Source organism: Biomphalaria glabrata, chromosome 3, assembly GCF_947242115.1.
Source record: "Biomphalaria glabrata chromosome 3, xgBioGlab47.1, whole genome shotgun sequence".
Classification (NCBI taxonomy): domain Eukaryota; kingdom Metazoa; phylum Mollusca; class Gastropoda; family Planorbidae; genus Biomphalaria; species Biomphalaria glabrata.
Genome location: NC_074713.1, coordinates 12824913 through 12838591, shown reverse-complemented (window position 1 = coordinate 12838591; position 13679 = coordinate 12824913). Strand labels below are relative to the sequence as shown.

At 35.7% G+C, this 13679-nt stretch overlaps 2 protein-coding genes across 2 annotated transcripts; one reads left to right on the top strand and one right to left on the bottom strand.

The window, feature by feature from the left end:
- The first annotated feature begins 274 nt into the window (after nt 1-274).
- On the top strand, nt 275-10211 carry LOC129924937 (uncharacterized). The gene is made up of 3 exons (XM_056022427.1): nt 275-604; nt 1308-1487; nt 9816-10211. Exons 1-3 carry the CDS (start codon nt 449-451, stop codon nt 9903-9905), a joined length of 426 nt encoding a protein of 141 aa, XP_055878402.1. The 5' UTR covers nt 275-448; the 3' UTR covers nt 9906-10211.
- A 1162-nt stretch (nt 10212-11373) lies between these two features.
- Nucleotides 11374-13330, bottom strand: LOC129925007 (uncharacterized). Its single transcript, XM_056022829.1, has 3 exons — nt 13298-13330; nt 11951-12178; nt 11374-11689 (listed from the first exon to the last, which is right to left on the bottom strand). Exons 1-3 carry the CDS (start codon nt 13328-13330, stop codon nt 11483-11485), a joined length of 468 nt encoding a protein of 155 aa, XP_055878804.1. The 3' UTR covers nt 11374-11482.
- Nucleotides 13331-13679: the final 349 nt, after the last annotated feature.

Sequence of the window (13679 nt, the reverse complement as noted above, 5' to 3'; positions counted from 1 at the left end):
AACTTTTAGAATGCTTTTTAATACAAACAGAAAAGAGAAGAATTATTATATTAAATATTCTTTATATAGAGATAGCCTTATTTTCTACACCTTCAATATTTGTTCATTTTTTTAGGGAGGTGGGGGAGGGAGGGCATGAATGAATCAATAAGCGTTTGTAAAATCATACAGGTGTCAAACTGGTCACTTTCAGATAGCTTTTTTTTTTTTTTTAATCTTTTTTTTTTCGGAAATTTGACTTCATGTTTTTGAAATTAGAGCGCGTGATGAAAAAAACAAAACAGGAAGTGGACTTATGTTTGGTGCAGACGAGGATTCTTGTGTCAATAATGTCGTAGTTTCAGTTAAAATAATAAACATGTAATTAAATCGAAACAGACATGAAAAGAGGGGGAAAATGCAGCCCACTCACGCCATCGACATCCTGGGTTGTTAACAAGCAACTAGCATGAGCCTCTTTGTGGACATTCTCGTCTGCAACACGACCGTGTCTGGAGTCTGCGGGAGGAAGTGTTACGAATACGATCAGTGCTCGAGCTCTGCCTATTTTGTTTCCTTACAAGACGACACCTGGCTGTCCTACAATACCATCAAGAGTACTTACGTAAGTAGGTCAAGTACATTCACAGTACCACTGGTTAACATACATAGCTAAATGCATGACGCGTAAGACGTAATCTTCTTTTTTGAAGTAACGTCTGTATTGTATGAGAAGAGAAGATAGAAGCGCAATATCATCAAGGGTATTTACGTGAGTAGTACACGCGCAGTTCCATCATGAGTATTTATTAAAACTAGTTTAGACTAGTTTACGCGCGTGCTTATAGAGAACATAGGTGGCTGCCTGGTCGTGCGGTATGCGCTCTGGACTGTCGTTCGGACTTGTCGATGGTCCCGGGTTCATACCCTGCCCTCCCCTTCATCCTGCGAGAGGTTTGGAATAGGAAGTAGATTATCTTAAATTCGGAAAGAAAATCCGAAACATGTGAACCATTTTACAAATATTTACGTGAGTTGGACAATTTTTCGGTTGCATTTAATTTGACAATGTCCTCGAAAATACGCGTAGATCTACTCATGGTTCTTTCAGTGTGTAAATATTCCCCTCACGTTGTTTAGATATAAATCTTAAGTCACATATATTTAAAAAAAAACACAGTTTCTAATCCTTACACTAGAACTAACACACATTGTCGGCTCTTTCAAGAGATCGCAAGGAAAACAAATTAGAAGAATATATGAGGGGGGGGGGGGAGAGAAACAAACTTTTTCACCCGAGTTGGTGTCTCTCTGTTTTTCAACTCCAGGTTATTCTCTTTTATCTGATTGTCGCCCCTTTGATTGGTGCGATCCTCTTCTTCTGCTGGAAGGGTTACGAGGACGCCTGCGAACACTGCGACTCCAAGAGGAACAAGAAGGCGGACATGTCCACACCCAACTACAAGCTCAAGTATGAATGTTGCAAGCGAAACGTGGCGCCCATTTTAGTAAGTGCCCAAGCTCTTTAGGTCTCTTTAGCTGTAGACATCAAACCGAGTGGCGGGCTCAGTTTCTGGACGTGCAGAACTCCATTAGGTTCAGGGAGTTTCTTTAGTTCACCAAGATCAGAAGTTAAATGACGGCTAAAGCAGACACTGCCATCTGTCTAGACCAGTGGTTCCCAAACTTTTTTGTCTCGTAGACCCCTTGCCATGTTTTTAAGTTTTCGGTAGACCCCCAGCATTTTAGTGAAAATTCATTAACTTCAGATGTGCTTTTCTCACTGATTACTATGCGATATATATTTATTGATGACATTCAAAGCAAAATAAAGCAAAATAAAATTTAATATGCATTACAAGAAGTAACTAAACAACAACAACAACAACAACAAAAACGCCTATTGGTGGGCAGCTTTGATAATAAAATGTCAATCTTGGGCTTCAATTTAGTTCGGGTTAACATTCTATCTTCTCGATTAGATGATGTCTGACTGATTTAAATTTGGAAAGTAAGAAAATTTATCATTGTCATTGTATGCTTCATTAATTTAATCCTCACATGAAACACTGAGATTATGCCTTCGTGTTGATCAAATTTAGGTTATCACATTGTAGCTGCAAGTTAACCTCATTCAATTTATGAAACAAGTTTGTGAAATAGACTATGTCCGATTCCCGTTTAATTTCTGTGTTTTAAAATAGGATCTTAGTAACCAAGAACTCAGAAAAAATAGTGTCAAAGATAATCCTTTCGAAAACTATCATACTTCAGTGTGAAGGAGCAATTGATCAAAATTTCAGGCAAAAAGCAATTTGTTATGAATTTCTTGATTCATAACAAAAATATAATAATACCACTACATTATCAGGCAAGGTTAACTAGTCCAGCTTTTTAAAAAAGTAAATCGTAATAACACGATAACCATTCATTGTCCAAAACTTATTTCACCATTACACCTTTGAACTGTATTGTTGCTTAGAGGAATTTTTAATGATATCAGATATAAGATTGTGTAAAACAGATTGTAAATCCTCTTCAATGGTTGGCAAAGTCAATATTTTGCTTATAGTGTGCAGTTTTTTAGAGTTTGATATAAGCCAAAGTAAATATATTGTAAGACGCTCACAAACCTATTCTCTCTTATGATGTTTAATCAACATTTTTCTACTGTGGCTTAAATCTGAATTTAAAAGTTTTCAAAAGTATTTCAAATCTTAATCTATTTTATTTCATGTTGACTTTTCTCGGTGTTTCAGCTTCGATGGTTTCATAGCGACATAGCTTCAAACTTTGTTACATAAAAAATAAAGAACAAATGCAATAGTTGTTCAACAAAGAAAGAATGAAGCCAAATTTTTAATAACCAACAATTTACGGTCAACATTTTATTTTATAGACTCGGCCATGTAAATTATTATTTTCATGTAGACACAATTAAGGTATTTAAAATAATACGTTAAAATTTTTAATTAAATTTTAATTTTAATTTAAAAAATTCATTCCACTAACAGGGTTGAAATTCAAAGGATTAACTAAGGTACAAATCATGTGTGAACGTGTCAATTTCATGAATGGTCATGCTTCAATGAGATCCGCCTTCGTAGACCTCCATTAACAGGCCATAGACCCCCAATTTATTTTTTCACTTCCGTAGACCCCTTGGAAGTCCTCGTAGACCCCTGGGGGTCTATATAGACCACTTTGTGAATCACTGGTCTAGACTCTAGAATAGGATCAACTTTGTGACCTCTGTGTAGAAAACATGGCCAATATATAGACCAAACAAATTGAGGAATTCAAAACAAATAGTACACATGATAGACATGGACGGAACAAACAAAATACAACTTAGTTAATGTTAAATGGACACTAGTAGAATGTTAAATGGACACTAGTAGAATGTTAAATGGACACTAGTAGAATGTTCAATGGACACTAGTAGAATGTTCAATGGACACTAGTAGAATGTTCAATGGACACTAGTAGAATGTTCAATGTGCACTAGTAGAATGTTCAATGGACACTAGTAGAATGTTCAATGGACACTAGTAGAATGTTCAATGGACACTAGTAGAATGTTCAATGGACACTAGTAGAATGTTCAATGGACACTAGTAGAATGTTCAATGGACACTAGTAGAATGTTCAATGGACACTAGTAGAATGTTCAATGGACACTAGTAGAATGTTCAATGGACACTAGTAGAATGTTCAATGGACACTAGTAGAATATTAAATGGACACTAGTAGAATGTTAAATGGGCACTAGTAGAATGTTCAATGGACACTAGTAGAATATTAAATGGACACTAGTAGAATGTTCAATGGACACTAGTAGAATTTTAAATGGACACTAGTAGAATGTTAAATGGACACTAGTAGAATATTAAATGGACACTAGTAGAATGTTCAATGGACACTAGTAGAATGTTCAATGGACACTAGTAGAATGTTCAATGGACACTAGTAGAATGTTAAATGGACACTAGTAGAATGTTAAATGAACACTAGTAGAATATTAAATGGACACTAGTAGAATGTTAAATGGGCACTAGTAGAATGTTTAATGGACACTAGTAGAATATTAAATGGACACTAGTAGAATATTAAATGGACACTAGTAGAATGTTAAATGGGCACTAGTAGAATGTTCAATGGACACTAGTAGAATGTTCAATGGACACTAGTAGAATGTTCAATGGACACTAGTAGAATGTTCAATGTGCACTAGTAGAATGTTCAATGGACACTAGTAGAATGTTCAATGGACACTAGTAGAATGTTCAATGGACACTAGTAGAATGTTCAATGGACACTAGTAGAATGTTCAATGGACACTAGTAGAATGTTCAATGGACACTAGTAGAATGTTCAATGGACACTAGTAGAATGTTCAATGGACACTAGTAGAATGTTCAATGGACACTAGTAGAATGTTCAATGGACACTAGTAGAATGTTCAATGGACACTAGTAGAATGTTCAATGGACACTAGTAGAATGTTCAATGGACACTAGTAGAATGTTCAATGGACACTAGTAGAATGTTCAATGGGCACTAGTAGAATGTTCAATGGACACTAGTACAATGTTCAATGGACACTAGTAGAATGTTCAATGGACACTAGTAGAATGTTCAATGGACACTAGTAGAATGTTCAATGGACACTAGTAGAATGTTCAATGGACACTAGTAGAATGTTAAATGGACACTAGTAGAATGTTAAATGAACACTAGTAGAATATTAAATGGACACTAGTAGAATGTTAAATGGGCACTAGTAGAATGTTTAATGGACACTAGTAGAATATTAAATGGACACTAGTAGAATATTAAATGGACACTAGTAGAATGTTAAATGGGCACTAGTAGAATGTTCAATGGACACTAGTAGAATGTTCAATGGACACTAGTAGAATGTTCAATGGACACTAGTAGAATGTATAATGTGCACTAGTAGAATGTTCAATGGACACTAGTAGAATGTTCAATGGACACTAGTAGAATGTTCAATGGACACTAGTAGAATGTTCAATGGACACTAGTAGAATGTTCAATGGACACTAGTAGAATGTTCAATGGACACTAGTAGAATGTTCAATGGACACTAGTAGAATGTTCAATGGACACTAGTAGAATGTTCAATGGACACTAGTAGAATGTTCAATGGGCACTAGTAGAATGTTCAATGGACACTAGTACAATGTTCAATGGACACTAGTAGAATGTTCAATGGACACTAGTAGAATGTTCAATGGACACTAGTAGAATGTTCAATGGACACTAGTAGAATGTTCAATGGACACTAGTAGAATATTCAATGGACACTAGTAGAATGTTAAATGGACACTAGTAGAATGTTCAATGGACACTAGTAGAATGTTCAATGGACACTAGTAGAATGTTAAATGGACACTAGTAGAATGTTCAATGGACACTAGTAGAATGTTCAATGGACACTAGTAGAATGTTCAATGGACACTAGTAGAATGTTCAATGGACACTAGTAGAATGTTCAATGGACACTAGTAGAATGTTCAATGGACACTAGTAGAATGTTCAATGGACACTAGTAGAATGTTAAATGGACACTAGTAGAATATTAAATGGACACTAGTAGAATGTTAAATGGGCACTAGTAGAATGTTCAATGGACACTAGTAGAATATTAAATGGACACTAGTAGAATGTTCAATGGACACTAGTAGAATGTTCAATGGACACTAGTAGAATGTTCAATGGACACTAGTAGAATGTTCAATGGACACTAGTAGAATGTTAAATGGACACTAGTAGAATGTTAAATGGACACTAGTAGAATGTTAAATGGACACTAGTAGAATGTTAAATGGACACTAGTAGAATGTTAAATGGACACTAGTAGAATGTTCAATGGACACTAGTAGAATGTTAAATGGACACTAGTAGAATGTTCAATGGACACTAGTAGAATGTTCAATGGACACTAGTAGAATGTTCAATGGACACTAGTAGAATGTTCAATGGACACTAGTAGAATGTTCAATGGACACTAGTAGAATGTTAAATGGACACTAGTAGAATATTAAATGGACACTAGTAGAATGTTCAATGGACACTAGTAGAATGTTCAATGTGCACTAGTAGAATGTTCAATGGACACTAGTAGAATGTTCAATGGACACTAGTAGAATTTTAAATGGACACTAGTAGAATGTTAAATGTGCACTAGTAGAATGTTCAATGGACACTAGTAGAATGTTCAATGGACACTAGTAGAATTTTAAATGGGCACTAGTAGAATGTTTAATGGACACTAGTAGAATATTAAATGGACACTAGTAGAATATTAAATGGACACTAGTAGAATGTTAAATGGGCACTAGTAGAATGTTCAATGGACACTAGTAGAATGTTCAATGGACACTAGTAGAATGTTCAATGGACACTAGTAGAATGTTCAATGTGCACTAGTAGAATGTTCAATGGACACTAGTAGAATGTTCAATGGACACTAGTAGAATGTTCAATGGACACTAGTAGAATGTTCAATGGACACTAGTAGAATGTTCAATGGACACTAGTAGAATGTTCAATGGACACTAGTAGAATGTTCAATGGACACTAGTAGAATGTTAAATGGACACTAGTAGAATATTAAATGGACACTAGTAGAATGTTCAATGGACACTAGTAGAATGTTAAATGGACACTAGTAGAATGTTAAATGGACACTAGTAGAATATTAAATGGACACTAGTAGAATGTTAAATGGGCACTAGTAGAATGTTCAATGGACACTAGTAGAATGTTCAATGGACACTAGTAGAATGTTAAATGGACACTAGTAGAATGTTAAATGGACACTAGTAGAATATTAAATGGACACTAGTAGAATGTTAAATGGGCACTAGTAGAATGTTCAATGGACACTAGTAGAATATTAAATGGACACTAGTAGAATGTTAAATGGGCACTAGTAGAATGTTCAATGGACACTAGTAGAATGTTCAATGGACACTAGTAGAATGTTCAATGGACACTAGTAGAATGTTCAATGGACACTAGTAGAATGTTCAATGGACACTAGTAGAATGTTCAATGGGCACTAGTAGAATGTTCAATGGACACTAGTAGAATGTTCAATGGACACTAGTAGAATGTTAAATGGACACTAGTAGAATGTTCAATGGACACTAGTAGAATGTTCAATGGACACTATTAGAATGTTCAATGGACACTAGTAGAATGTTCAATGGACACTAGTAGAATGTTCAATGGACACTAGTAGAATGTTAAATGGACACTAGTAGAATGTTCAATGGACACTAGTAGAATTTTCAATGGACACTAGTAGAATGTTCAATGGACACTAGTAGAATGTTCAATGGACACTAGTAGAATGTTCAATGGACACTAGTAGAATATTAAATGGACACTAGTAGAATGTTCAATGGACACTAGTAGAATGTTCAATGTGCACTAGTAGAATGTTCAATGGACACTAGTAGAATGTTCAATGGACACTAGTAGAATTTTAAATGGACACTAGTAGAATGTTAAATGGACACTAGTAGAATATTAGATGGACACTAGTAGAATGTTAAATGGGCACTAGTAGAATGTTCAATGGACACTAGTAGAATGTTCAATGGACACTAGTAGAATGTTAAATGGACACTAGTAGAATGTTAAATGAACACTAGTAGAATATTAAATGGACACTAGTAGAATGTTAAATGGGCACTAGTAGAATGTTTAATGGACACTAGTAGAATATTAAATGGACACTAGTAGAATATTAAATGGACACTAGTAGAATGTTAAATGGGCACTAGTAGAATGTTCAATGGACACTAGTAGAATGTTCAATGGACACTAGTAGAATGTTCAATGGACACTAGTAGAATGTTCAATGTGCACTAGTAGAATGTTCAATGGACACTAGTAGAATGTTCAATGGACACTAGTAGAATGTTCAATGGACACTAGTAGAATGTTCAATGGACACTAGTAGAATGTTCAATGGACACTAGTAGAATGTTCAATGGACACTAGTAGAATGTTCAATGGACACTAGTAGAATGTTAAATGGACACTAGTAGAATATTAAATGGACACTAGTAGAATGTTCAATGGACACTAGTAGAATGTTAAATGGACACTAGTAGAATGTTAAATGGACACTAGTAGAATATTAAATGGACACTAGTAGAATGTTAAATGGGCACTAGTAGAATGTTCAATGGACACTAGTAGAATGTTCAATGGACACTAGTAGAATGTTAAATGGACACTAGTAGAATGTTCAATGGACACTAGTAGAATATTAAATGGACACTAGTAGAATGTTAAATGGGCACTAGTAGAATGTTCAATGGACACTAGTAGAATATTAAATGGACACTAGTAGAATGTTAAATGGGCACTAGTAGAATGTTCAATGGACACTAGTAGAATGTTCAATGGACACTAGTAGAATGTTCAATGGACACTAGTAGAATGTTCAATGGACACTAGTAGAATGTTCAATGGACACTAGTAGAATGTTCAATGGGCACTAGTAGAATGTTCAATGGACACTAGTAGAATGTTCAATGGACACTAGTAGAATGTTCAATGGACACTAGTAGAATGTTCAATGGACACTATTAGAATGTTCAATGGACACTAGTAGAATGTTCAATGGACACTAGTAGAATGTTCAATGGACACTAGTAGAATGTTCAATGGACACTAGTAGAATGTTCAATGGACACTAGTAGAATTTTCAATGGACACTAGTAGAATGTTCAATGGACACTAGTTGAATGTTAAATGGGCACTAGTAGAATGTTCAATGGACACTAGTTGAAGTCTGAGACATTTTCTTACTCTTCTTTCTTATAACCAGTGGCGGCCTTAGCAGTACATCTTGCCAGAGGCGGGCGGGGGGAGTGTTAACGTGGGCCCGTGAGCCGTAAGCGTAGACTATATATACCTTACTTTACCCAACGTAGATAATGATTCAGAAACAATTGGCGTGAAAAATACACAATCTAAGTAATAGTAATTTATGCTATCGCGGGGCGCCCTTCAGGCACGGGACTTGGGGCGGTTGCACCACTCGCCAGGTCGCCCCTGATTATAACTTGTCCTTATTATTATTATTATTATATAATGTAGTGTAGCTGAGAACCGTGTAAAATAGTTCCTCTATTTAGTCAGCCCCCTGACCCTTATAAACTACAATTCTCTGCAGAGGCACGCTTCTTTGGTGTTCAATATGTTTTAGTAAACAGTATAGATTAAATAGGTCTACAGTCTGTGATTGTTGTTGTGGACGGCCCTTTACTTGTGGCACCAAACTACTGGTAGACACTAAACCGCTGTTGGAGTATTAGATCTGAACTTGAATTAACTTGAAGAACTTCTTTGTGAACACTATTATGTATTACTTTTATTACAATATTGACACATTCAATTGGAGATCAATGAAATCAATGTAATAGACTTTAGTAATAATATAAAATGGTATTCTGATCAAAATCTAACTCACTACAAAAAACACGTCTTTTCACTCTGGCAATCTGGAGTCGTCTGTCGTACATAAGACCGCTGACGACAATGCCGCCGCTTATCTTTCACATCATTCACACTGCACAGCTAACATCTTCCAAACGTCATCATAGAAACACACATACACATACTCTATAACATTTGCAAACCTAGTTTTGTTAAGTGTTGTTTCTTTGTCCTTCTATTCAAGGCTTTGTCTCATCCTATGGGCATGTAAGTGTCTGGTAATCCTAACTTCCAGCATTCTCCTCTCCACTGTTTCCAAACGTAAACCTTGGTTTATTTGTTTCTTTCAGTTTCCAATCCCTCCAGACTTTGACTTCAAACATCACTGTGGTCAGAACTGTCTTGGTCCAAACAAAATCCAGCAACCGCGTTATATCTAACCGATGAGACCAATACAGAAGTCCAGCTTACGCTGATGTGTAGAGCATTATGTAATAGTACATAGTACATTTTCTTTTGTTTCAAGTGCCCTCACAACTCTATACTGCATACATATGCTGTTATTCTGTGAGTTATAGAATGTCGCGAGAACTGGCATGTTTTGGCCTATATAATTTAGTATGGGGCAATATAATTCATCATGGAGGTTAATTATTTTGACTAATATTTAGGTATTATTTATATATACATACATGATACCATTAGAAATATATCTAAATTAAAAAAACTACTTTTACACTAAACAAGTTTTAAATGTGTTGTTGTTTGTTGTTTTTTTAATTATGTAATTAGTTTTAACAAAAAATACCAAAATGTTAATTTGTTTGTCGTTGATGCCCAAAATATGGCCAGCGGGCCAGAACCGGTCCGCGACGTGGTTCCATCTGGCCGCAAAAATGTCGGAACAAAATGTAGAGAATTCTACCCCTCCAAAAAAAGTAAACTAAAAATGTTTTTTCACCTACGTTAGGCCCTCACTTTTTCCCTGATGGATTGGTACCATGACCTTTAACAATTGTGGGTTTATGACATGGGACTCTAAATGTAGAATCTAAGAGGAAAAATTGTAACGGATCTTTTTTATAGAACATGATAAGCCAACTCATTTGTTTTGAAAAGAAAGTCTGGCTGTTAATATATATATATATACGGCATTATAAAACAAATATGACGCATTCGTGGTTTGAGTCGAGAATAAAAAGTTGTGAAACTACGCCTAGAGAGATTGGAGGATCGATGGGAATATTGACCAAAAGGGACAAAATAAGTTGGTGGTAAAGCTGGCTACAATGTTACTCACATTTTAAGTAGAGAAATGAAGCCATTTTCTGACGCTTAAAAAAATATTAACTTTAAAAATTCCATTAATTAATGTAAGTACTAGTTCCCAAGGGTTTCTACTCAAATTGTTTCAGGTCAATTTCATTTAATTTTTCCTACCCTTTTGTTGATGAAAAATGTCCAATATATGTTGATAATTATGGCGTACCCGTGGTTGCGGATTGAAGAATATGATAGTGCCCCCCCTACCCCTCAAGAGATTAAAATGGTGACTTTGACAAAAAATTAAATACAATCAACCTGAAGGTATCCTTTAATTTATATAAGGCGCTAGTGTCCTTCAACTCAGTTCAGTAAAAACCTCTTACAAATAATAATGTCATGACACTCAGGCAAATCTTCTTTCAAGTAATCAACAACTATCTTTCAATGGGCCTGTCATTGGCCTGGAGGTAATGAGCACCTTGGCTGCTACGCCACTGGCGGTATATATAAAAGTCTAATTTATTTTCTTCGGCTCCCTCGGTGCCTAGATATTAATGATACAATGAATCGAATCTCATACTATTTGGTTATAGAGAATGGTTGTTAAGAAACACAAAGTAACAAAGTAACATTTATCTGGTAACATTTTATTGACGTATCTAGTGAGCGCGTTTTTTTTTCCTATGCATCAACATGTATGTCTAGTTATGTTTGGTGTTTTTTTTTATAGTTCCAGGACCGAGCTCAAATCTCAGGACGTGACCGTTCTGGCGTTGCTAGCAGGCATCTTTGTTTCCAGCGAGGCCACGACGACGACACAGGTTGTAGGTGCCACCCGGTTCCGGCGCCAGCAGCCCCCGAAGTAAAGTTTCATCTCTTGTCTGAACTTTGACCCGAGGCCACAATAGATGACAATGTTAAGACAGCTGTTGAATACATTCAAGATGTTGGCAGCGATCTGTGAAAACAAACGTGATTTACAATGTTTATTATTTTGGTCAATTTTGAAAAACTAAAAGACTGTGTTCTTTTCAAAATTCAAAGCATTATAACCTTAACATTGCTCTATTTGTTTTAGTATACTTATTAAATGCATATAAAATGTATATTTTAATGTAAACTAATATATAACTTCCACTTTAGAATTTAAAAAAACAACAATATCGACATATTCTAGTCTCTAAGAATTTCAGCTAAGCTCCCCACCCCCCAATCTTACTGTGATACAAGTGTAGGTACGTGATTTGATTTCCGGGGCACAGTGGTGACCATTACTTGAACTTCCATGACCCTCTCTTGCGTGGACCATGTTATAGACGGCCACCATACACCTGGGGAAGCTGCAGGCCATGTGGGCCAGGACGATGAACAGGACCACTGTGGACAGTTTCTTGCTGGTGGTGGATATGTTGGTGACCTCCTTGCAGACCAGTGACGACCGCTGGACCTTGAGTGTGAGAGGCAAGGGAATAAAAAAAAAAAAGAAACGATGTTAAAAGTATAAACTGTAAGTACTAGACATATGTGTAGCAATGTGTAGCATTGTGTAGCAGTGTCAGTTTAAAACGAAAGTAGAGTTTTGTCCAGACGATTATGTTTCACATTATTGGCGCCAGGTTTTAGCCATCACTACTTTCTTATCCACGTACGTCTCTTTCATTCAAAGTACTTTGAAAACCATCGATGATGTTGACATATACTTTGAGAACCCGTGGAGCTTACATTGTAGTAAAAGTACTGAAAATATTGAAAATACTGACAATACTAAATACTGAAAATGCGACCATTTCACCAGCCACCACAGACAAGTGCAGTAAAATTATTTGAATAGCTCATGGGCGAAGCCAGGATTTTTATATTCTTATTTGGGGGGGGGGGGGGGGTTAAACACAAATCTCCTTTTGGCTACGCTCATAGAATCTGGTGACTGATGAATGGATAGTCATATATTGAAGAGGGGGTTTGTGGTTAATTTCGGAGGGGGTTTTAAAATCAAAATCTTCCTTAGCTATACTCTTGGAATATAGGGATTGTCGTTTGTATAAATTTTTTTTTGTTTTATAGAAGAGGGGGTTTAACTGCTAAACCCCCTGGTAGGGGGTTTTAAACTCAAAACCCCTTTGGCTTCGCTGGGCCAAGTGATGGTTTAGTATTAATATCTCACCTAAAATAAACAAAATCAAAGCAAAAAATCAGTCACTCAACTCCGAACTCCGAATCTTTTAATTTTTAATCATTTGAATTTTTCCATCTTTTTTAAAACTAGAAAATTTGATCTAATTATAACCTTCAGTTTAACATTTCCAGAACAACTTTATAGCTGAAACAATAACCCCTTTCAACAATTTAATTTTTTTGTACATGAAGCATTGATAATATGTATTGAATATGTCAAAGCTTTACAAACATTTATACCCCTTTACAACCAATAAAGTCTACATTTACACTCTATTGCATGATTTTTAATGAGGAATTTTATCGCACACTCAAGGTTGAAAGCTTGGTAGATGTATATCATATATGTGCATTAAAACTGGCGCTAGAAGCTAAGACTAGATGTAATTACCTCAGAGTAGAGCATGGTGTTCAGTACAGCCATTACACACCACGGGATCACGTACCAGACCAGCGGTATCACAAACTGGTGAAACCTGAATCAGTAGAGGAACAGAAAATATTTCTGTATAGAACGATTTGAGAATGTTAATATATATCACGGTGTAGAACATTTCCTCCAGCCTAGGCTCAGTATTTTTAAAGTGATGATTGACTTTGCGCTGGCCCAGACCATTCCTCATATTTATTTATTTATTTATTTATGTATTAATTTATGTATTTATTTATAATAAGGATGGTCTTACAGTCAGAATATTAATTATAAATGCAGTTATATTCCGTGGCTGCCACCTATATATATATAAAAGATCTATTTAAATGTTCAAATCAAA

Bases quoted from the DNA above. Each gene is read 5' to 3' on its own strand.
- LOC129924937 (XM_056022427.1), top strand. From the start codon at position 449: ATGAGCCTCTTTGTGGACATTCTCGTCTGCAACACGACCGTGTCTGGA. The intron at 605-1,307 runs GTAAGTAGGTCA...TTTCAACTCCAG, and splicing joins ATACCATCAAGAGTACTTAC to GTTATTCTCTTTTATCTGAT. The intron at 1,488-9,815 runs GTAAGTGCCCAA...TGTTTCTTTCAG, and splicing joins GAAACGTGGCGCCCATTTTA to TTTCCAATCCCTCCAGACTT.
- LOC129925007 (XM_056022829.1), bottom strand. From the start codon at position 13,330: ATGGCTGTACTGAACACCATGCTCTACTCTGAG. The intron at 12,179-13,297 runs GTAATTACATCT...CTCACACTCAAG, and splicing joins ACACCATGCTCTACTCTGAG to GTCCAGCGGTCGTCACTGGT. The intron at 11,690-11,950 runs GTAAGATTGGGG...TTGTTTTCACAG, and splicing joins GTACCTACACTTGTATCACA to ATCGCTGCCAACATCTTGAA.